The 25,060-nt window shown below is 40.2% G+C and overlaps 1 protein-coding gene across 1 annotated transcript in view; it reads left to right on the top strand.

Annotated features, from left to right (window-relative positions):
• Window positions 1-25,060, top strand: part of Fstl5 (follistatin-like 5) — a gene marked incomplete in the record, with an annotated part of 716,744 nt that overhangs the window by 638,257 nt on the left and 53,427 nt on the right. Inside the window, 2 exon segments of the mRNA XM_013508669.1 lie at window positions 9,455-9,562; window positions 14,287-14,411. Of these exon segments, the coding sequence (XP_013364123.1) occupies window positions 9,455-9,562; window positions 14,287-14,411 (233 nt within the window).

The raw sequence follows: 25,060 nt of genomic DNA, 5'->3' as shown, positions 1-25,060 counted from the left end.
GTTCTTCTCCAGTTCTCCTTTTTATTTTGTTGGCAACAACCCTCAGGTGGGCCTTCCACACCCTGCATCACACTAGGTCAGTTCAGCTGGGTCTTACAGATTGACCACCAGTTGTCAATCCACCGCACCAGGCAGATGGGACACACCAATAATTGCAGCATTTGTAGCCTGAGGCAGGACTGCTGAGAGTTCAAGGCCAGCCTAGGCTACATAATGAGCTCAAGATCAGCCTGAGCTATATGACAAAAATCTCTTTCATAAAACAGAACAAAACAAGACAACAACAAATTTCACTAGAGGAATTCATGAACAGGTTTGTGCAGGCAAAAAACAAAATGAACGAGAAGATGGGATTCAAACCATTCAGTCTGAGCTGCAGAATGAAAAATACTGAAAAAAAAGTAAATAGAGCATAAAAGACTTGTGAGCATTGTTAATCTATCAGGCTTATAGTCGATGAAAATTCCAGAAGAAGAGAGAGAAAAAAAAGGACAGAGAGAATATTTGGAGAAATAATAGCTGAAAACTTCTCAGGTTATAAACACTCACAAAGCTCAATGAACTCAAGTAAGATGAACTCAAAGTGACCAACACCCAGATACATTATTATTTAATCTTCAAAAATGAAGATTCTGAAAGAGAGAAATAACACACACTGGGCTCCTCGATAAATTTGTTAGCAGCAAGTTTCTCATAAAAACTATGGAGGCCAGATGGTAGTAGGCCAAAATAGAAAGTGATAAAAGACACAATTAAAACAAAACTCTGCACTGAGAATCCGATACTTAACAAAAACTGTCCTTAAAAAGTGAAAGGCAACTCAAGACATTCGCAGATAATGGGAGGTGTGAATATTCATTACTGCTCTTCTTGCCTGGCAAGAAATGCTGGAGTGAGTTGAAAAGAAAGCACAGGAGAGGGGCTGGAACCCAAGTGAAGAAACAGAGATCAAATAAAGGTGAAAACATGGGCAATTATAAAAAATAGGATTACCATAATAAAGCCTTAAATTCCACTTGTGGTCTTCTCCTCCTTTGTTTTTCTTAACAAAATTTAAGAGAGTAGTGCATTTAAAAGAATTATTGGTTTATATTTTGGGACAGGCAGTCTATAAAAATGTACCTTTGTGACATCAAGAACTAAAAGATGGGGAGGAGCTACAAAAAGAATCCTTCTTCAGTGCTACTGAAAATAAACTAATATAAATTAAAGATGTGAATTTTAATTCTTATGGTTAACACAATTAATGTAGTTCTAGAATACATATATATATGAGGAAATTAATTAGAAAGGAAATTTAATATTTCATCATAAAATCAGTTGACCATGAAAGAAGGTAGTAACATAGGCAAGGGGAACCATAAAGCCTATAGAAAACAAATGTCCAAATGATACCAGATTTTCTTGCCTTATCAATAATCACGTTAACATGAACAGAGTAAGCTGTTTAGTCAAAGGACAGATGTTGGCAAAATAGCTTTTCAAGACTTGTTCCAACAAGTCTCTTAAAATACAAGTGAAAGATTGGATTTATTCTATGGACAAGTGAAGTACAAAATAAAAATAAAAGATTCATGTAAGATACAGACTTTAAAAGATTGAAAAGGATGGAAAATCTGTTCCATACAATACTGTGGTGAGCACAACAGAACAATAGTGACTATTCTAAAATCAGCCCTCTGCCAACAATAGCTGTTAGAGTAGCCAGGGAGAAGGTCAGCTAGGAATTAGGGGATATAACACAGCTATGTCACAGCTGGTCCAATAGACACATAAGGAATGCTCTCCAAGGTCACGCTGGGTACTCTTCCATATAGACCATGTTGGACCACAAGTCTGATTCATGACAAGACCCAAACATTGGCCAAGCTTTAGCTAGGTGGGTTAAGAAAAAGAGGGATTCTCAAATTACAAGCATCAGAAATGAAATTCAGGACATTACTAATGATTCTACAAAAACTAAATAAAGATATTAAGTGAGTTTGATGAACAGTTATATGCTGTAGATAAAATAAGAACAGAGTTCTTTGACAAATTTTCCAAATATTTTTGAATTATTGGCTATTTTTTGAATATTCGGATATATGAATGTAAAATTTACCACTTTATGTGTACTCAACTGCATTTGTACTGTTGTTAGACTGTCACTCTGTCTTGGTTACTTTTCTCTCATTGCTGAGACAAAATTCCTGACACCCAGAATTCAAGGGAGAACAGGTTTATTTTGCTCACAGCTGTGGAGCTTTAGTCCATAGTCGGCTGGCTCTAAGGCAGGGTGGCACACGGCAGAGGGCAACAGCTCATGGCAGCGGAAGACGGCAAGAGCAACAAGAGCAAAGGGAGGAGCTGCAGTGGGAAGAGCAAGCCTCTTTCCCTCCCTTATACTGTATGCGGGCTGCTTGCTCCAGGGAGGGTGTAGGACTCACACCTATAATCCCAGCACCGGACCACAGAGCAATCATGAACTTCAGATGCCTGCCCCATGACTGCACGAGGCTTTGGGGGACATCCAGACGCAAGACACCCTCATGCAGCCCCATTACCCTTCTATACTGTCAGCTTGTTCCCACTGCCCGGTAGCCCCCTCTGCACGCCTGGCAGACACGTCGCTGTGGCGCCTCTGTTGTCCGCCCTAAGCCCCTCATACAACGGGAACTGGTCATGCAGGGTAAAGTGGAAAGGCCTCGGAAAACTGAACGCGGAACTCCCTTACACGCCTTCACAGACTGCTAATTTGAAACAACGTCTAGAGTGACAGATTTTACAGGCTTCGATGTCAAGCCCTTTGTGTAATTACACTGGCAGCTCAAATGTGAAGACCATTTAAAAAACAAATACATTTACCGACTAAAGGACTAAATTTTTAAAACTTTTGATTCAAAGCGTCCTTCATGCCGAAGGACAGCAATCATTCAACGTCATTGTAAACTGTAAGCAGCAAAATTAATTTATAAAAACAGGAGTATCTTTTCTGTACTTGACCATTTTTCTCAGCTGAGGTCAAATTTCAGGCCAGCTCTGCCGTAGCTGAATACCTCTACACTTCCTGTCTATGTGCTTTACTCTTTTCTAACCTGTATGTGAATGTATGGAGGCAACTAAAAGTCATAACTGTTATCACGACCAAGCTAAGTATCTCCTAAATGGCACAGAAAATACAACAGAATCGTCTACACTGAGGGTATGGACATGGGACAGTGAGGTCCAAAAGAAAATGGTTTATTCTCGAAAACATTCGAGAAACCCACTGCTGTTCCTTACATTTGATGCCTCCATCTTCTTTATTAACCTAATTTAAGTCCTCAGTATTTTATCCTTGTACAATCTATGAAACTGTACTTCTCACATTGCCCTTTGCTTTGTTTGACTATGTGGAGTGGTATTAAATATATACTTTGGTCTGCATAGTTTTAAGCTTTAATCTGCACTGTTATTTTATTATTTTCAAAATGACAAATATTGCCCAGGCTGTGAAGGTTTTCCAAATTTTGTCTTAAATTATTAGCATTAGGGGAACTCTTGCTGTTGTGTTTGTCCTCAGCTGGAAAGGGCCCCAGTTTGCTAATGGAGTCTGTGAACTTGGAACTGCTTTGAGCGTTATGGGGATTCAGTTGTTTCTTTACTGTTAAATTTCTGCGGGAAAGGCGCACAGATGTCTTGCTGTAGAAAGGAAGCAGTAAACAGCTGCCCTCCTTTTGTCATCTGTGAGCAAGATCAGGTTCTGCTCGGATGCGGAGTGGCTCATTGTGACACCTCGGAAGTGTTCCTAAGTACCCCCAGCAGCCTCCTCCAGCCGTTAGCACATTATCTGGAGACTCTGCGTCATTAGTTTAAATTAGCTTCACTTAATTAGCCAGCCGGTCCTTCCTTGTCGGCCTGGCAGGCTGTGCCTCACCAGCCCTCAGTTCAGCCTCAGCCCCACCAGTGCCCTTCTCTGCTGCTCCCGCCAGAGTTTCAGTTCAAAAATGAGCCTTCTTTAAAACACTGTGCACATCTGCTCCAGGAGCAGGGTAGCACGTATTTTAATTTTCTTTGTACTTTTTGTACTTCCTCAAGGGAATATTGATAAGTTTGTGTAATACTATGTATGAGGGAATTATGAGGAAGTTAATGTTTACAGATCACCAAAGGTAAAATTAAATAAGTGAATAAATCCTCAGAGTATATGTAAACTTTGTCCTTAAAAATATTCTTAAACTGTTAGAGATAAATGCTTTAATCAGTATCTTTGTAAAGCTATAAGAACTAAAACCCTAACTTTAATGTTAGACTGTAGTATTTTAACCCATTTTTATAAATAGGGCAAAATATTATTTCATCATGATAATATAACATCGAAAATAGCACTTAATGTGGGAAATTAAGAACTTTGACTTCTAGATCCTGAATACATAAGCCAATGTTATTAAGTACATGAATAAATGTAGCATTTAATTTTTTCACAAGACGTAATAATTCAATAGAATTTGATAAGATGGATAAGATGGACAGTGATGTAATTATCTGAGTTTCATCAGGACAAGTAAAGGATTCATGTGTGCACAAAATTTACAAGTGTTCATATTCTAGAAAGAAATTTATAATCTGTAATGTCAGAAATAGTATTTAAGTAAAATGTCATAGGATTACTGGATAGATCAAAATTAAACTCTGCTAGTATAGTGTTGCTTCTAGTCTCTAGCTACAAGTAAGTCTTATTCCCATTGGCTTCTTGAGGCAGAAATTGAAAACAATTTTTCTAGCAAAATTAATATTGATAATCAAATGTAAATTATACCAAAGCACCAGTGAAAATTCAATATAGGTTGATTTTGAAGTGAAAGATAAGCACAAAACCAACACATACTTTGCAGCCACTTCTTCCTGAGCGTTTCCTCTTATGTAATACCATCCTGCCGGAACTGAACCGCTGTTGACTTCGGACAAAAGCGCATGGATACCCAAGGGCCGCCCACCGCAGCCGGCGCCCTCCAGGGAGCTGAAGCTGCGCGTGTGCAGGGGGAGCCTGAGCGCATTCGTTTTCCTTTTTAGCTGAGGAAAGAATCACGCTGCATTTCATGAGCATTGTTAGGAGGGTTAAAGTTCTAAAATTTGCATTTATGAAATACATAAAAATGTAGCTTTTACAGGTTACAATCGTTTTTTGTTAAGTAAAACTGTAATGGTCTTAGTAGTTAGGTGTGCTGTATAATTTTTCAATTAACTTCCCGATCGAGCAGATTTAGAGGTGTGTTCATTGTACATTATTTCGACTTCCTCGGTGTTATTCTGCGTGCATGAGTTATGTCATTCACCTGAGCAAACCAAACACCTTCTTTCTCGGAACCCAGAGTCCACGGAAAGAGACAGACAATAAAAACAGTGCCGTGCAATTTAATGGAGACGAGGAAGCGATCAGGTGCTAAGGGGAGAGGAAGAAGTCAGCGAGCAGGGACTCACTGCGCCAGAGCGCGGGCTCAGGAGGCTGAGGTCGGTGCCGCCTGACTCGGTACCAGCGCCAAGCAGGTCAGCGGCCTGGCCAGGGTGTCCAGCGGGGATGCAGGCCCTCGTGCAGCAGGGATGCACTCAAGCAGAAGAAATGAAGACGAAGAACCCAGGAAAGAGGGAAGGAAGAGAGGGATGAAAGTATCAAAACTCCTGCTTTTCTGTTTTACACAAAGCAAGTGGTCTCAATTTACTGCTCCTTTCTGGCCAATTTCAGAATATACTTGCAGATACTTAAAAAATTCAGTATATATGATTCATTCCTTCCAAAAGCTGATAGTTTAGGTAGAAAAGTAACTACTTTTTGACTAAAAATTAGGTTACAGAAGGATTATGAAAGTGCTCATGTGGCAATATTTCTATCATGTTTGGTGCTGAAAATCCTGTAATGTTCCTTCTGTAAAATGTGTTATTTTATACTCAAAAACTTTCAAGCAGATTTTTCCCTAAGAATTAAAGTTTTCTAAATGAATTATGTTATATTACCTTTCTTCTCTTTGATCTGCATATCTTTCTGATTCTGTTAAAGTTTTATAACCAAACATCAAAATATTGTACAGTAACTGAATTTAGGACCAAACTTTTGAAATACTGAAACACAAAGCGCTTAATGCATTTATAGTTCATTGCACATTTTTCCAATTCTCAAGCTTTTGAAACCTGATTGATAGCTCCCTCCTCCAAATGCACATAGTTTATCTTAATACACTGGAAGGCAACTGATCACGGACTGCCTCCCGGCACCTCCTGAGAAATATTCTCATAGTTACCTTTAAAAAATGACCTGCCTTCCTGCTGATAGAAATACTGACATCGTAGCCTGAATTAAACATCTCTGCCTTTGTCCTTCAGCCTACGCTGTGCTCCATCCTTAGAGCTTTCACAGTACTCACTCCCCGTTTCATCTTAGGGTGCTCATCATGATATTCTAAGTGCTTCCTTCACCCTCTGTTCTGTGTTCTGTAAGTAAAGAGGCTTTGTTTATTTACTTTCTCTCCTACGCGTTCCTTTGCTAAATAAAGGTATTGCATCTCTAAATCTAATGCTAGCATATGTACCAATGGACTTAACAATGGTTAAAGTCATGAAGACTCCAATTCAATTAGTTTTTCTTGTTTCTTTTCCTCTATAGTTCTGGAGAGGGACTCAGAAACGCACATATGCTAGAAGAGCACTCTCCCAGGGAGCCACGCCCCAGCCCCTTTTGCTAATCATGGTAGAGATCTTTTATTCCTTTTTTTTTTTGGTACTGGGAATTGAACTCAGGACCTTGCGCTTGCCAGGCAGGTATTTGTGCCGCTGAGCTATATGCCCGACCCCATGGTAGAGAGCTGAGTCGCATCTCAAAAATTCTTGATGTTCACTAGGCATGTTTCGCGCCTGAGCGTGGCTGGTGTTCCACAGTAGGTTCCCCTCACCTACTGCCCCACAACAACTTTTTGAAGTAGGTATTATTAATTTCTATTGAAAAGTAGGGGAAACTGAGCCCAAACTTAACTGCCAAAGGTATTTTGTTACTCTAAATGTAGAAGTTAAGATTTGCGGTCAGTGTCAGAACAGCTGCAGGACGCCTCCTGCCTCTAGAATCCTCGGCTAGCTCAGCACTGCTTCTGAAGGCAAAACTGCGTAGATCTGAACTCCTGTGTGTAAGGGACAAAACATGAAAAATCAAAGGACTCTCATTGCTTTGTCGTTAGTGTAGTAACTGATGATAGGTATGCATGCACTGAAATTGTTGCTCAGTCCAGGAAGAAATTTAAATGGAGCATCTGCATTCATTCAGACATAATTAACAAAATACCAGACGCTTTCTTGGGTAAGAAACCTGCTGAATCACCTTAGTAACACCAGGTCTAGTTTTGTGCGGCAATTCAATAGTTATCAAGAATTAGTCTCCATTTCCCTCCTTCTGCGTCCTTCAGCTGTTGGCCTCTTTAACTAACTGTGTCACAGCCTCAACATGGCTTTGAAAGGGGGTGCTGATGTCCTCGTATGTATTCAGGTTTCACAGCAGGGCGAAAGGAAAGTGTGTCCAGGAAGGCTCCTCGTGTTGCTGTCTAGCCAGAGGCATTTTCATCCTCAGAAAACCTGTGGCCGGTCAATCTTACAGTGCAGAGTCTAGAGTAAGTCACATCACTCCTCCTGCCTCGGAAGGACTGGAAAACCTTGTACCCATCAGAGGGGAGGATGAAACATTTCCTTCAACCCGTACGCATTAACGCAGGAAATGCCATGCCCATGTGCAACTGCCTCATGGCTCCGGGAGGCAGCAGGGAAACGGTGGAAGCACAGATACTAGAATGCATAAATAACTCCTTTCAGAAACATCCATTACCTCAGTAACCCGTGAATACTGAGCATCTGAATAGGTAGAATGCGTAGGAAAGTTTTACAATACATACAATAGTGAGTCTAAATTTCCAACAATTAAAGGAAAATAGGAATTTCCATGCATCCAACCCCAAAGGTAATTTACCAGTTACTAATCCAATGAGAATAGTATTTCATTACAAATTAAGACTTGGAAGATTCTGTAATTATAGAGCATTTGAAATGCTTTCACTATTGCATAAAGCTTACTTTATTGAGTGCATGTATTTTATGTTACAAATTTAGAATGTATACAAGTAAACATTACAGGAACTTTTACAAAGTATTAACTTACCTTATCAATAGCTTGACTTTAAGGTGATTAAAATAATTTGTGGGCAACAATTTCTTTGGGGAAGTTGTGTTTAAGTAACTCCTTAATACTATAAATATTTGCAGGAAAAGAGTGTGGTACACAGAGTATGTATTTGACTTTTATTAGAGCATGTTTGCAGTACGTGATGATTGTGTTCGCAGTAGAGAATTGGTACACATGCACAGCACACTTTAATCATTTTCCCTTTCCCTCTACCCCTTTACTTTTTCAGCATCAGACTAATTTATATTATAAAAACTTTTAAAGGTAATTATCATGTATACAGATTAAAATCCAGACTAACAGGCCAAAGAACACATAAAACATGTAAGACAGTTATACTAAGTCAAGGGGTACATTTAGACACACCATCTACTCTGGATGGCAGCCTTTTTCTTTTCCTACTGCAGTGTGTCTTTTATTTCACTATATATGTATGTGTATGTATGTATGTATATATATACATATATCTTAGTTTTTCATATGAGAAACTATATGATATTTCAACTTAGATGTCTGATTTACTTCACTTAACATTATGGTCTCCAGGTACATCCATTTTCTTACAAATGACTCATATTTATCTTTTTTATGGCATAGTAGTACTCCACTGTGTATAAATACCACATTTGAAATCAGTATGGATTTTCCTCAAAAAACCTAACACTAGAAATTCCTTTGAGCTAGTTATTCCCCTTCTACCTTCCCAAAATGGTCAAGACATAATATTATGGTGATACATGAGTACCTGTGTTTATAGCAATGTAATTCATAGTAGCTAATTCTTGGAAACAACCTGTATGTCCATCACCTAGTGACTGGATCAATAAAAAAAAAATTTAAGTGCTGCTTTTTCCTTCTGTGGCTTTGGATTTCTTACTGCAGAAATTATATTAGGTAAGTGGTTACTAGCGGTAGCCCCGTTTACAGATTGTGGCATTTTCACATGCAGTGTGACTCTGGCAGTAAAGACAGCTCTCACCGGCGCCAGCTCTGGTCAGGGTGAGCACATGAGCCCATCTCATCCTGGGTTTCTAAGGGCTTCTCATGACTCACGGTTACACAGGTAATAGTCAACCTAAGGCTGCACACAGTTATACGAACAGTGAAGAAAGCGGGCTTGCCTCAAGGATAACGTTTCCAAATTAGTCAAATACGGACTTAGAAAACTAAACATTTGGCAAAACACATGTCAATCTGACATCTAAATTCCTGAACTGTTCCCTAATCTGGGACCTATTTGGGTCTGAAGACTTTGTCTTCTCTTCTCTTCCCTTCTCACAGGCGGTGAGCACAGACCCCGTCCCCGTCAAGTTGCACTACGACAAATCACACGACCAGGTCTGGGTGCTGAGCTGGGGCAGCATGGAGAAGACATCCCCGACCTTGCAGGTAGGGCTGTCAGGGGCCTTGGGGGGCTGTCCCTGCAGAGGTCTCCCTGGGCATCCGTAACCACGCAGCAGTTAGGGTTGTCCTCCTGAGAATTGTGGTTTATTGACCACTGCACGGGAAAAAGGAAAAGGTTGATACTCAGATAGGAATTTTGGGTGGGAAAGGGTCATAATCATATTCACTAAAAGCTGTACTTCTGTGCAAAAGCAACATTATAGTGGAATGATCATAGCACGTGGACAGCTTGGGCGTGGTCCTGCTTGCACATAGCAGGTGCGAGGCGGCAGCTCAAGCCTGCCCGAGTTACAGAGCGACCCCTCGACGCTGCTCACCCACAGGCCCACTCGCTGCGAGAGTGCTGCCGGGCCCTTAAAGTCCCTGCTCCTCCTGGGGACCCCAGGCAAAGGCCTGACTCTGAGCCCGACCATCTGCTTCCTGTCACCCAGGCGCACTGAGGAGTACTGGAAAGCCCCTAAAAGCTGGAAAAGTGAATTCATTCACAGCTAGGCCAAATCAGGAGGGCAGCCCGTCCACTCCCGGTACAGAGCACGCAGGGGCACCCGAGCTTATCACTGCGTAGGACAGAGCCAGGAAACACGCGCACGTGGGTTTGCCACAGCCAGTTCCCGGAGCGCACAGCAAATGTTGGGTCTGCCTCGGGACTAGGCATGGGTGGTGGTTTCCCTCCCCGCACGAGGAAGCTCAGCAGCAGGTGCTTTTTGAAAATTCCTCATTTTTAAAGACTCGATTCACCTCTCCTTGACCCCACCTCCCAACTGCTGCCTGTGCAGAAAGTCTCCAGTTCTTAGGCTTTGGGAGGTGTGTGCCCACCACAGCCGGACCTCCCCACAGCGCAGTGCAAGCAGACCAAGAATCAGGCAGCAAGAGCCGCGCAGCAGATCGCAGCTTCGCAGACAGTGTCAGACAGGAACACAGGCTCTGCTTTGGTGTGGAAATCCTCGGTGTTACCTTGAGATCCTCTTCTGCTTTGAAGTTGTTTACATGAGGACTTCACAGGCAGAAAAAAATATATGCATTTTAATGGTGCATTGTCAGTCTTTAGGTTTTTGTCAGTCTTTAGGTTTTTGGAGCTACAAGGAGACATAGAAAGGGAACCGCAAGAAATGGTCCACCCTAGAAACACGGTTCGTGTGACTTCGCAAGCTGCCCATGGTTGCCCTACACCTGTGGCTGTGCTGCTTCCCTCAAGGCTCTCACTCAGGCCGTCTCTCAATTTTCCAGCATTTTACTGAGGGTTTTTGCATCTTTTTCATAAAGGATATTGGTCTGCAGTTCCCTTGCAACGTTTTTGTTTCCTAAAAAGAGTTGGGAAGTGTTCCCTTCTCTTCCTTTTTTTAAAAAAATTTTAAACAAAGGCTGTTGAGTGCAACATTTTATTTCTATTCTGTTGTCCCAAACAATGTTTTTGTTTCTGAGGTATTTTCAGTGTCATAATATTTAATGAGTAAATGACAGGTCTATTGAAATATTTTAATTAGGTGTCATAATCATGACTCATTTTATTTTTTGTTTGTTTTTTGTTTTTTGTTTTTCGGGAACTGGGAATCAAACGCATGACCTTGTGCTTGCCAGGCAGGTGCTGTGCCGCTGAGCTAAATCCCCAGCCCCTCATTTTATATTCAATAGAAATAAGTGAGTTTTGAAACATCTGAAATATATTTCAGATTTCTATTTTACAAATAGAACCACACCAAAACTGATGTCTCAGATCACATTTAAGAGTAACTCATCACTCACGGGTCTGTGGCATTGCCCCCGGGGCAGTGTCAAGGGGCGGGACGTGTCTCCGTCCGGTCGCCCAGTGCTGCCCCAGGAGGGCGGTGCTCAGCAGGGTCCCGAGTGCCCTGGGGCTGCCTGCCTTCGGCTGGCATCTTCACAGCACGGCGTCTCAGGTTAGAACCGTGGAAGCCTGGAGCACGTGCGGTCACTTCTGGCACATCCTCCCGACCAAAGCAGGTCACACTGGCTGCCTGGATCCACACGGGGTGGCTGACAGAGCTGTGTCTACAGGGGAAAAGCAGCTCCTCCTGGTGAGCCCCTGTTAGAATGGTTCATCGCAACAGGGTGATGTGGCCTCCTGATCCCACATTTATACTTGAGTATGATCTCGACAAGATAAAGCACATCAATAGAGACATTCTTGAAAGTAATTATTGATATACATTATTTTAATACTATTTCCTTTACCTTAAGAAAAGCCTTATAAATCTTAAAACACTTTGAAAAATGTTTCCCTTCTTTCCAAAAAAATTAAGAGTGCAAACACGTGCACTGTGTTCTTCAGAATCAATCCCTCGTCTTTTCTCTGGTCTCTGGTACTTGGGTAGATTAACAATTTTCTATGTGTTGCAATATTTTCACAAAACTGTTCAGATAATCTCCTTTAATACTGTACAGGAAAAGGCTTTATGGAAGTCTACATTACACATATTATGTAGGCATGTAAAAATGGGTGTTTTATCTTTTTCTAAATGCCTAAAGAAGTTGTAAAAATAGAATGTAGGGAAGTTTTACAAATATTTACTGAATGAAAGGTAACTATTATACCTGAAAATATTAAATAAAATGCAGAAACTGACATTATCAAAAGAGCAGAAGAGTTATCTAAATCGGTGTGGCAGACAGAGAGAAGGCTGCAGAGGGGTCTCCAGGTCCCAGCACGGCTCCTTCTGACTCCTGGAGGGGCCAGCACTTGGCCCCAGCTCTTCCACCGGCAGCCAGACCTGCAGCAAGACAGCAGTGCGGAACGGAGCGCGTAGCATGGGGCTGTGTGTTTCTTAGGCTACAGGCGAAGGGGCCTCAGTCCCAACTGGGCAGGGGAAGGTCTTGCTCTGGAATGGGTGGGATCTCCTGGGAGGGCAGGGGCAGTCCGTGCCAGGCATGAGTAGCTGGCTCAGTGCGGATAAGTACTCTCTCAGGAGCACCTTGCTGGCTCATCCTCACAGCGCCTGGGTTAGGCCGCCATCTTTAAGCAGGGTGTCCGGTGCCCTTTGCTCAGAACCCCCGGGCTCTGCAGAAATGTCAAGATATTCATGGGTAATTGTCTCTCACCAGGATTATTAGGAAAATTCCACAAAGAAAATGGAATTTAATACATATCTGAACAAGGAAAAATACTCTCAAGGAATTCAGTTCACAAGACTTCCTTTTGGTTGAGAGCTCTTTTGCCATATAATTGGAAGATAAATTGGTAATAGGCTATGACAGCTAAAAATATGTATTTTTCTGGTCCTCACAAGGCATAGTTTATAATGGTACCCACCAAACTAAGAAAAATTGTCTCAAGGACAGGAAAGCCCTATTTGTATTGTGTGTCTTTATTTTGCTTGGAATTTAAGCTTTATATCTTTAACAATTTTGAATACAAAATATAAATTTTCTGTGATATTTGCTATTAGTAAAAAAGTTCACATACAGTCACAATTTCAGGTATGTATAGCAACAGTTTTCCAGTTAGTATTCCTATGTAAATTCTCAAAGATTTCTCATAGCTATCTTTTTCCTTTCTAAATGACATCTATATCTTTTGAAAACTTAGGAATTTTACTATAAAAAATGAAAGTGTGTATGTATTCTACAGTTTTATAATTGGTGGATAATGTCTTTAGAAATGCACAAATTTTAGAGAAGACAATATCCCCAGGGGACCATGAGGAGTAAAGCCCTTTCACTTTGCTACCTTTGAGGAAATGGATCTTGGAGACGCAGGTCCAGAGTAGGTGGTTCCATCTGGTGTGTCCTTGCAGCTGGTCCTCTCATCCCGCAGAGGCCAGTCTACCATGGCCTGCTTATATCCAGCAGTGGGAAGGATCCAGAGCCATCAGAGACCCAGATCCAGAATTACATACTACTCATTTCCATCATAAAACAACAAGCGAGGAGCTAGAATTTTGAGAGAGAAGCATTATGTAATTTAAAGAGTAGGACGAGAGTTGGCAAGTAGGAAGTTAATTTGTAGGCAGGAATTGAAAGTGAAATGTAGGCGGGGGTAAGGCTCTTTGTTTGTATTTATGTATTTATTTTGGAGCTGGGCATGGAACCCAGAGCCTTGCCCGTGTTAGGAAAGTGCTTTGCCTCTGAGCGACACTCCAGCCCCAGGAACGCCCAGTAGAAAGTGAGTGAGGCACGGAGGCCAATTCCTCCCTCATGCAAACACCACAAGCTACAGATGCAAGAACAACTGGCTACAGTCGGGAGGCAGATTTTTTTTTACAGGACCAGCTTTTCATTTGCAATCAGTGGTTGACTAAAAGATCGTTATTTTGCCAAAGACAAATATCTTTACCTTTCTTGTTTCTTTGATTAAAATTTCCTTCAATTGATTACTTTCAATTTATTTAAAAATGTCTATATACTCTATGATTTTTGAAAGGTTTCACGTGACTTACTTTGGAGTTTTCATATTTATATTTCAGGCTTTGTTCTAAGGAGGAGTTCTGTCCTAATTCCGCCTCACATCACCTGTGTACTTGCTCTTATTTTCTCATTGCAGCAAAATCAGTGTTCCCACAATTCAGAAGATTTTTATAGGACACGGTTTTCTGTAGTGAAAATAGACAAAGCAGACAAATTTTTGTTTGATTGATGATACAGCAATTTTGAAGAGGGCAATAAGAGTCTATGCAAATAAATGCCTGAAAAGTTAACTTTTTTCTCTAAGTAAAGTGGAAGCGGGCCCATGTGACCACGGTGCGTTCTCCTAGGTGGTGACCCAGGCCAGCGGGAACGGGCCCCACCACACGGTGCACACGCAGCCCGTGGGCCACCACTTCGACCGCGTGGACGACTTCTTCATCCCCAGCACGACCCTGCTCATCAATCACGTGAGGTAAGTCGCGGAGCTTTGCTCAGTGCGGTAAGAGCCCCAGGAAATCAAGTCTGTTTATAAGATAGACACGAATGACGGCACTTGCGCTGCCTTTGCTTCTCCTCTGGATATATTTCCATTTGTCAATATTAGTGATGAATATCCCTTTATGTGTTTCTCTTCATGCCTAAGAAGGAAGCTAATTTATCATGGATTCCGCTGTACTTTGTTATTTACATCAATTTAACGTTAATATTTTTCCAAACTGTCGCTGTGATTCTTCTTCCTACTCACTTGCAAAGTGCTGGCATTTCTTGGAAAGAACAATAATTTAAGTGATAGCATCACGTCTAGAATGGAGAGAATGTTTGTTTGAAGTTGACAAGATGAACGACCCACAGTTGTAGAAATCTGTCCAGTGATACTTTATAACACTCTCCTATCAGTTGCTCCTTATCTTGGAGTTAATATAAAACTGCACTAAGAACTACAGTAAGTGGATATGAAACCCTTGAGAGACCGCATTTTGCTTGATAAGGCGTGGAGGTGTTTCTATCTCTCCAACTACTGCCACAGTGCGAACGCAGAATTAACACCTGGTGATACGGGTCAAAGGCTTCCCGCAGCGTCTAACCCGCTGTAAGCACCGCTCTAAGGGGAGACATGCAGGCCAGGCCCCGCGCAGGTGCCCTGAGCGCGGTGTGCCTAGAGCGCGCTGGTGTATTGTCGGAAAACGACGTCACTTTTGACTCTAAGAGTTACAACATCGCTGGAGTTAGAGCCGGTAATTATTAGAAAACATCCAAGTAATATGCATAAATAAAAGATACAATTTTGTTTTAATTATTTCTATGTATTCTGAAAAGGCCTGCAAAGTGCGTCTGAGGATCTTTTTAAAAATCCGTGTTCTTTTCAGTAGTTGTAGTGAAATACACGGGTGTCTTGTCAGTACTTTACAAGGATTTAACTGAGAAAGAAAGAAAAATTAATTGATAGCTATCTGACCTACACATACAATTCAATTTTTATTAGCATGAATGATTACAAAATTTCCTATTGCAGCTCAAAGTAGTTATCTCTATTTCTTCAGTGATTGGTAAGAGTAAAAATTAACTGCTTTTCCAAAATAAAGTGTTAACTGTGTGAACTGTTTTTAATGTAGTAAGAATTCATCTACATCAGAAACACCTGTGCAATAGATGTAGTCGTTTCTCCTCCCGATTTTATGAAATCTACGTCTAACAAATCTGGCCTGTGTGTAAATATATGTCACTGAGCCTTTACACTGTTGAATTTTGATGAACTGTGTTTTCCCAAAATTGGTGCCACTTCCTGAGTGTCCGCTTGGTAGGTGATGCCTTGCCAGGCTGAGGGGCTGACATAGAAACTGCCCTTAATTAATGTTCATTTCCTTCCCTGGGCCTATTGTCATGTTCACCTGCTTTTCTTGAAGATTATATCATCCTCATTTCAAATAAATCAAAGCTGTAGCCTCTGAAAAGCTCCTGGCCAAGGGACAGGATTTTGTGTCCTGAGGACCTAAAGACAGTGGGCATTTGCTTCATGCTTCTCGTAGGAATGAACCTAAAGAGGGATGGGAGGGCCACACCACTCCCCACAGCCCGGTTCAGGGACAGCTGCATTTCTCGGTGTGATATCTCCTGACACAGTGCTGGCCAGGAGGTGCGTTCGGGGTTGGGTGGAGCAATCACAGCTGTGCTGGGAGCTACTTGCTCTGGAGCACGGGCGAGTCCCAGGGTCCTGGAAGCACCATCAACTGCCACCGAGGGTGACCTTGGCCACGTTACTTCCTTTGGGACTGGAATAAACCATGTCTGAGTATTAATAGCTCAGTAATAGTTATTGTTTAGAATGTTCATGATCCGATCAGCCACACTGTTTCTTTGTAATATCGTATAGTTCTGCTAAGAATATGTCATTTTTTCTGTTTTCTCCTTAGTTTTTCCTGCAATTAATACCCCTCTTCCTTCCTCCCTTCCTTCCTTTTTCTTTCTTTCTTTTTCTTTCTTTCTTTCTCCTTCTGTTTTGTTTCTGTGCCTATAATCTTCCTGCTTCCTTGGCTTAGTCTGTAAGGTAGAACAGGAGTGAGGAGTTTAGAAATACTAAAATATGTAGAGTAATTTGCTTGATTGTAGTGATGACTTCACCGTGCCTAAGTGTGTGTCTGTGTGTGTACAGGTGTCTTGAGATATAGTGGCACATATTTATGTGCATACATATAAACACACAGACATACTACTCTTGTGACATAATACATGCATAAAACATCATATACACGCCATATATATATATTAAAAGTCTTTATAAATTTATAAAAACTAATATTTTTGTAAGATTTTGAAAAATTCGTTTTTTAGTTTTAAAGAGAAAAAACAATAAAAATGATACAGATTTTAAAACAAAATATAGGAAATTAACATTGGTTATTATATTGCATATTGTTCTATCCCAAGTAGTTGTTGCTCAAATTACCTGATACAGGCATGTAAAACTGATCAAACAATATAAGCACTAACTGTTTCATTCCATAGACTAATAGAAATTAGTAGTACAGTTACCTTAGCCATCTTGTGTTTATACACATATGGCTTTTTATTCCTTCCTGCTTTACTCTTTGCCTTCATCCCAGTTATTTCTTCCTTTGAGCAATTTCTTTTCCTTTCATTACATCTATTGTGCCTTTTGGGTTTTATTTACTCTTTCATGTTCTTACATAGGGAGACAATATGATGTTTACACATGTGGGTCGGATTTATTTCACTTATGAGTATGTATACTCTAATTGTATCCATTTCCCTATAAAAGCCTCAAGTTTCTTTTTATAACTGAATACTACTCCATTGTATAAAATACCATGGATCATGGTATTTTTTTTTTATGCATTCCTCGGCTGATGGACATTTGAGTTGTTTCAAAGATTTAAGTATGACAAATTGTGCTGCTATAAACATGGATGCACATATACCAATTTGATATGGTGGTTTCATTTCTTCTGGAAAAATGCCAAAAAGGGGAATAGCTGGCTTGAAGGGAACTTCTTATCCTAGGTTTTTGAGAAATATCCACACTGATTTCCACAGTGGTTATACCACTTAATACTCCCACCAACAGTGCAGAAGTGTCTTTTTGTCCTCACAGCCCTGACAGCATTTGTTATTGGTTTATTTCTTGATGATAGCCACTCTTTCTGGGGTGAGGTGAAATCTCAGTGTTGTTTTAATTTGCATTTGTCAAATAACCAATGATGTTGAACATTTTTTCATATATTTATTTGCATATTATATTTCTTCATCTGACAAGTGTATATTCATCTTAGATGCCCATTTTTGGATTGGGTCTTTGATTTGGGGGTCCTGATATTATAAATTCTTTGTATGTTCTAGATAGAAATCCTCTGTCTGAGGGACAGTTTGACAACTTGTGGGGTTTCTTTTCAGTCTGTAGGTGATTTTTTTGATGTGCGAAAAGTTTTCAATAAGATGAGATCCCAGTTGTTGATTCTTTGAGGTATTTCTTGTGCAGTTTCTTTTTTGTTCATGAACCCTCTACCTAATCCTATGTCTTCAAAACTTCTACCAGGGCTGGGGATTTAGCTCAGTGGTACAGTGCCTGCCTGGCAAATGCAAGATTGTGAGTTTGATTCCTGGTACTGGAAAAAAAAAAAAAAAAGAAAAATTTCTACCTAATTTCTCTTCCAGTAGATTGAGTGTTTCTGTTTTAATACTTAGATCTTTGATCCATTTTGACTTTAGTTCAGTGCATGGTGATAGACATGAGTCCAGTTTTAGTTTTTGGCATGTGGAAAGCCAATTTTTCCAGCACCATTTATTAAAGAGATATCTTTCTTTGAGTGAACATGTTTGGCCCCTTTGTCAAAGATAAGGTAGAAGAGTGTGTTTGTAATTGTGTCTGCATCTTCTAATCTGTTCCATTGATCCTCAGGTCTGTTTTTTGCCAGGACCATGCTGATTTTATCACAGTAGCTTTGTAGTATAATTTCAAGTCAGGGATTGTGATGCCTCCTGCCTTGCTTTTGTAGGCCAGGGTTGCCTTAGTCTCTTCTGCTTCCAAATGAATTTTAGGAATGTTGTCTCTAGATCTGTTTGGTATTCTAGTGGTATTTTGAATAGGATTGCATTGAATGTATGTAACAATTTTGGGAGTATGTCCATTATCACAATATTGGTTGTCCTCTTCATGAGCAAGAAATATCTTTCCATTTTCTGAAATTCTTTTAGGTTTCTCTTATCAGAGTATTGTAATTTTCAATGTATATATCTTTTACTTCCTTTTTTAGATTGATTCTTAAGCATTTCATTTTTTTGGATACTATTGTGAAGGGTGTGGTTTCCCTAATTTCTCTCTGTGAGTTTATTGTTTGTGTACAGGAATGCTATTGATTTTTGAGTGTTGACTTTGTGTCCAGGTACACTACTGAGTTTGCTTATTTACTTCTGGAAGATTTTAGTGGAGTTTTAGGAATCTTCTATATAGAGTATCATGTCATTTGCAAATAATGATAATTTCACTTCTTCCTTTACTATCCTTACTCCTTTATTTCTCTCTCTTGTCTAATTGCTCTGGCTAATGTTTCCAGCCCTATACTGAATAGGAGTGGTGGCAGTGTACATCCTGTCTTGTTCCCGATTTTAGAGTGAAAGTTTTCAGTTTTTGTCCATTTAGTATGATGTTGGCCATTCTTTTGTCATAGATGGCTTTTATTAGATTGAGGTGAAGACCATCTATTCTCATTTTCTGTAGGGTTTTTATCATGAATGAGTGTTGGACTTTGTCAAAAGCTTTTTCTGCATCTACTGAGGTGATGGTGTGGTTTTTATGTTCAGCTCTATTGATATGGTGTGTTACGTTTGTTGATTTGCATATGTTGAACCATCCCTGCATCCATGGGATGTATCCTACTTAGTCATGGTGTATAATCTTCTTGATGATTTTCCACATTCTATTTGCTAGTATTTTATTGAGGATTTTTGCTTTTATGTTCATCAGCAAGAATGGCCTGTTGTTCTTTTGTTTGGTTTGGTCTCTCTCTGGTTTACTATCAGGGTAATCCTTGCATCCAGAAATGAGTTAGGAAGAATTGCTTCTCTTTCAATTTCATTAAAGAGTTTGAGAAATATTGGCTTTAAATTTTCTCTAAAATTCTTACACATTTCAGCTGTGAATCTATCTGGATCTGTTCTTTGTTGGTAAGTTTTTAATTATAGTTTGAATTTCATTAACTGATATTGGGTTATTCAGAATTTTTATATCTTCTTGTTTCAGCTTTGATAATTAATATGTTTCTAGGAGTCTGTCCATTTTTTGGGTGTGTGAGAGTAAAGGTTTTCCAAGTAGGTATCAATGATCTTCTGAATATCCACAGGATCTGTAGTCATTTCACCCTTTTCATTCCTTATTACATGAATTTATATTTTTTCTTTCCTTTTTTTGATAAGGTTGACTAGAGGTTTATCTATTTTATTCATTCTTTCAAAGAACCATCTCTTTGATTCATTAATTCTTTGTATTATTTTCTGCATGTCAATTGCATTAATTTCTACTCTGGTTTTTGTAATTTCCTTCTTTCTTTGGGCTTTGGGCTTGACTTGCTCTTATTTTTTTAGAGGCTTGAAGTGCAGCATCTGGTTTTTTACTTGTGCTTGTTCTGTTTTCCTAATGTGAGAAGTCACTGATATAAATTTACCTCTGAGGACTGCTTTCATTGTGTCCCACAGATTCCAGAAAGTTGTATTTGCATTTTCATTTGATTTGTGAATATTGTTTAATTTCTTTGATTTCATCTGTGTTTAATTGGTTTTCAGGAGGGTGTTATTTAATGTCCATGCATTTATGTAGTTCTTGTGGGTTCTTTTGCCACTGATTACCAATTTCATTGCACTGTGGTCAGCTAATATACATGGGAAAATTTCAACTCCTTTTCATTTACTTAAACATGTTCTATGGACTAGTATGTGGTCTATTTTAGAGAACGTCCTATGTGTAGCTGAGAAAAATTTGTATTCTGATGTTTTCAGGGAAACACTCTGTAAAGGCCTACTAAGTCCATTTGTTCACAAGTTTGGTTCAATTCTGTTATTCCTTTGTTGATTCTTTTCTAGTTGATCTATCTCTTTGCGACAGTGCGGTATTAAGTTCCCCCATTACAATTGCGCTATTCCTTATTTGATTTTTCATCTGTTTTAAAATTTATATCATTGGGTGCTCTAGTATTTGGTGCATAGATATTTATGATTGTTATTCCTTCTTCTTGAAATTTTCCCCTAACAAGTATGTAATGTCCTTCTGTATTTCTTTTGATCATTCTTGGTTTGAAGTTCACATTGTCTGCAAACAGAATTGCTACCCATGTATTTTTGGGGATTCCTGACACATGGATTATAGTTTCCCATCCTTTGATTTTCAGTCTATGGACTTCCTTTTGAGTTAAATGTGTTTCCTGTGTACAGCATATTGTTGGATTTTGTTTCTTGATCCTCTCTGCCAGTCTGCTTCTTTTCATTGATGAATTGAGGCCATTCGCATTGATGGTGGAAATTGATATGTATTGGTTTATCTTTGTCACTTTCTGTTCCTGCTGTTGGTCCCCTACTTTCCCCCTCTATTTAATTGTTTGCCCTGCTTGGTGGTTTCCTCCTGCTTTTGTTCTAGGAGTTTTGGTCATTGCTATCTCTTTCTAAACTGCCCTTCAGTACTCTTTGTAGGGTTGGTTTGGTGGTCATGGATTCCTTCAGTTGTTCTTTCTTGTAGAAGTAACTTATTTCTCCATTAATTTTGAAGGACAGTTTTTTAAGGTACAACAATCTGGGTTTGAAGTTGTTTCCTTTCAAGACTTCAAATACTTCACTCCAAGTGCTTCTTGATGCAATGGCTTGTGTTGGGAAGTCTGCTGTGGTTCTGATGGGCTTTCCTGTGTAGGTGGTCTGTTTCTTTTCTCTAACAGCTTTTAATGTTCTGTTCTTGTGTTGTATTTCTGAGATTTTGATTATTACATGTCTGGGTGTAGATTTATTTTGATTAAGGCTAATTGGAATTGTACATGCCTCACTTAACTATAAATCAGTTTATTTTCCCATGCTTGGGAAATTTTCTGCTATTACTTCAGCAAATAGTCTTTTTTATTTTGTTTGTGTTGACTTCTGCTTTTTTTGTTAACACTTACCAGTTTTATATTTTTCTTCTTTCCATTGTCTGCTGCTGTTGAATTCTTATTTTCTGGTTCCTTGTTATTTTTAAGAGACCTTTCCTTTTATGATCCCTATCTGCAATGCTGCCTTCAGGGTCTGAAAGTCTATCTTCAGTTTTGTTTAAGAAGTGTTGCCAGCTTTCAGTGGAATTTTTAATTTCCTTGATATCTCTTTGAATCTCTTTCATGCATTCTAATTTTTCCTGTATTGTTCATTCAAGGTTTCCACCATTTTCCTATGCTCCTCTATTTTTTTTTTTATCTATTTCTGTTTAGATATGTTGAGCAATTCTGTCATTATTGTTGTCATTTCTTTTTTATCTGAGAGGTTATTTCTGATCTGATCTCCTCTATAGCCTCCTGGACTTGTTTCTTTACTTCAGTTGCTATTATTTCAGAAATTTCTGGTGTGCGACTTCCAATTTCTTCTATATTGATGTCTCCTGGTCTTGTTCTGGGTGGGCTGCAAGTCTGATTCATTTTCCTCCTTCATCTTAACATTTTCTATTTCCAAAATAAATTCTTATTTTGTTTCCTGGTCTAGACCCTAAACCAGAATGGTCCTGTCTCTTACAGGCTGTGACACTATGTGGAGATAAAGGTTGCTTCAACCAGGGTTGCTCTGAAACCTGTGATCACCGGTAGTTGTGGCTGCATGGGTTTATCTGCTGGGCTCATTGTTTTAACAGGAGTTGGTAAATCCTGACCAGCCAGTGGGGTTGGCAGTTTTGCCTCCCTTGCTTTTGACTCAACCACAGCTCATAATCTTGAGGTTTAAACTCGTGACCTGCCTTACATGGCAGTGGTATAATTCCTTCAATAAAGAAAAATGTCTTATTGTTCTACTCACAGTGTATATCCAAAGAAGTTGTTGTACAGCCTTATTGTCAAATTAAAATGAAGAAATAATATCATTGCAGGTAAACACATATCTGAATATGGCAATGCTGCTGCTCTTCACTTTTTATGATATGGCAAGTGCATGGGAGATTAAATGTCTCTTGTAATCAATCTTTTGAAATTAACCAAGAAAGTAGAAAGTAATTAAAAATAAGTTTATTACTTTTCAGAAACATTCTTATGATGCTTGCTTGTAACTTCAAAGCAACAAAATCTCATGCACCGTAGAGATTTACATAATTGATTGTTTATTCTCAGTATTACAGAGAGAAAAATTTAAAGCCAATCTGTAGTTGTAAAATGTGCAAACAGTAGAGCTTGCTGTGCAGGTGCTGCCAGAATTTTCATAAAAGAAGTGAGAGGCAGTGGGCTTGGCAGTGACTCATCGTGTTTCCGCATTTTCTTTTAATGTGTGCCTGAAGAGGAGAGGAGTAAAGAGAACTGACGAGTGAGAGGAAAATGAAGACATTGACAGGGGTCAATGAGTGAGTGATGAAATTTATTCACAGCAATTTCCTAAACAATCCTTCCATAATTCTTCCTGAGAATGATATATTTTTTGATAACGAGGGTGAGACAGGAGATTGGAGAGGGGCAAACCTGGCCAGGGAAGTAGGTATGAGCTGTTAAGAACAAGATCTGGAACATAGGCACAGAACTGTTCCCAAGCCCCGTCCGTGCTTCTCTGAAAACCTCCTTTGAAAACCTTCTTCAGCAGGATTTCAATAGGACAGGCTGACCCTGAGTGCAGCCTTAGGCGTGGGTTCCCAGAGCTACTCTCATGACCTGGATGTAGAAGTTCTTATGTGTTTCATTGAGATTTGGGCCATGTAAAAAACATCCCAGTGCCAAGGGGAGCTTGCTTTCTACCATTGCTTTTCCTGCTTCTGCCAGGGTGTACTTTTATCTTGCATTTTTTGCTTGTACTTGGTTTTTATTCAGCCCAAGCTCACTCAGCAGAACCAGTTTTTCACTCACTCTTTACGTGTACATTTTTGAATAACCACAGCCCCTGCTTTTGCTTGTTTTGCTCAATTCTTGCTTAAGAGGAGAAGAATCTAACTCCAGGAGAGGTGAATGCCCCACAGTCCGTTAACATTTATTTGGTGAACCACTGTGGAGAAGAGCTTCCCAGTCATGAAGGGACGGACAAGGTACATCTGGAGGCCCACAGGAGCAGAGCAGGGGTATGTGTGGGGACAGAGTGAGGCAGTGGTCACCCCACAAGAATGGTGGATGTGGGAGCTCTCGGAGAGCTTCTGACTCACCCTGGGCACAAAGGGGCATAGCAGAGAGATGCTTTCACCTGGGCTGGGAGGGAACAGCTGACCCTTGGGTGGCATGGTGTTACCAGTGGAAGTTCTTCACGATTTTCCCTGCCTAACATAATACCTGTGGTGCAATTTAAAACAACTGTCATTAGGTGAAAAAGAAAGTATGCTTAAAGCTTGTCCTTTGTATCACTGCATATCATGCCCCTTAATCCTTTCTCTCATCTGTCCAAGTTAGAGCTCGGGTAGAAATAAACTGAATCCCACCTGGTGGAAGCAAGGTGTCAGTTCATGTCCAGGGCTCTTGCAGTAAACACAAGAAGGACAGGATCTTGCAGTCACACGCTGGCTGCCAGGACACACCCTGTAAGTACTGATGGGAGGTGAAAACTAAAATGCTGTCCTTCGAGATGCTTGGGAAGGTTTCTTGGCCCTTGAAATAACGCCTCACCCCAATCTGATCATATTTCCAGGAATTTCAAGACATATCCAGGTCTTCTGATTACAGTTCTACAGAAATCGATGTTAAAGTTCTTGAGAGAGAAGTGGAGCAGCTAGAAAATTGGTATCTTGACTACTGCCGTTTTCCACTGTAGATATGCAGTGTCTTAATTAAAGCGTGTGCTTGGGGTTGTGTATGCACAGGCACATGGAATATGCACGGGTACTGCTTTTGATCAGTGGTCATGTGGAGAAGCAGAGTGAGCAGAGGCACCTATAATCTCAGTGGCAAGGAAATCCTGAAACAACACACACGCAAACAAACCCCTCAAAGTGCCAGTGGCCACACTTTCCTTCTCCTGTAGAAGGGGCTTCTAACCAAACGAGGACCAAATACACAGCTTGTCCTCCAAAATGCTTCTGTGTAACATCGATACCTCCCCACAACATGTCCAGAGGTGAGTCTGGGCTAGATTGTGAGCTTCGACTGGATTACTGTTTGCTTTCTGTGGGCTAGAGAGGACAAAGTCAGTGAGAAGCATTCCTTTACTGTTCACAAAAGCCAAACAAGTGCTCAGAGTTAAGGGCTTACTGGAAGTCCCTGAGGACCTACCTGCTCCAGGTGACCACAATCCTAGCACTACATGAGGCAACTGCCCACTGCCAGTGACACAGAGATCTGAAAGTGGAGGCACAGTGCCCCTCTGCAAGCTAGAGTGGTTTGTGCTGCTCTTTCCGTTATAAATTACAGCAAGGAAATGATTAAGAAGGGATTGGGTTTGATGTATGTTTCCTTAAAACTTCTCCAAGGGAAAATAAACACTCTGTGAAAG

Source organism: Chinchilla lanigera, unplaced genomic scaffold, assembly GCF_000276665.1.
Source record: "Chinchilla lanigera isolate Chin_1 unplaced genomic scaffold, ChiLan1.0 scaffold00153, whole genome shotgun sequence".
Taxonomy (NCBI): domain Eukaryota; kingdom Metazoa; phylum Chordata; class Mammalia; order Rodentia; family Chinchillidae; genus Chinchilla; species Chinchilla lanigera.
Note: the sequence above shows the minus strand (reverse complement) of the source record. Positions and strands in the feature narration are given on the sequence as shown.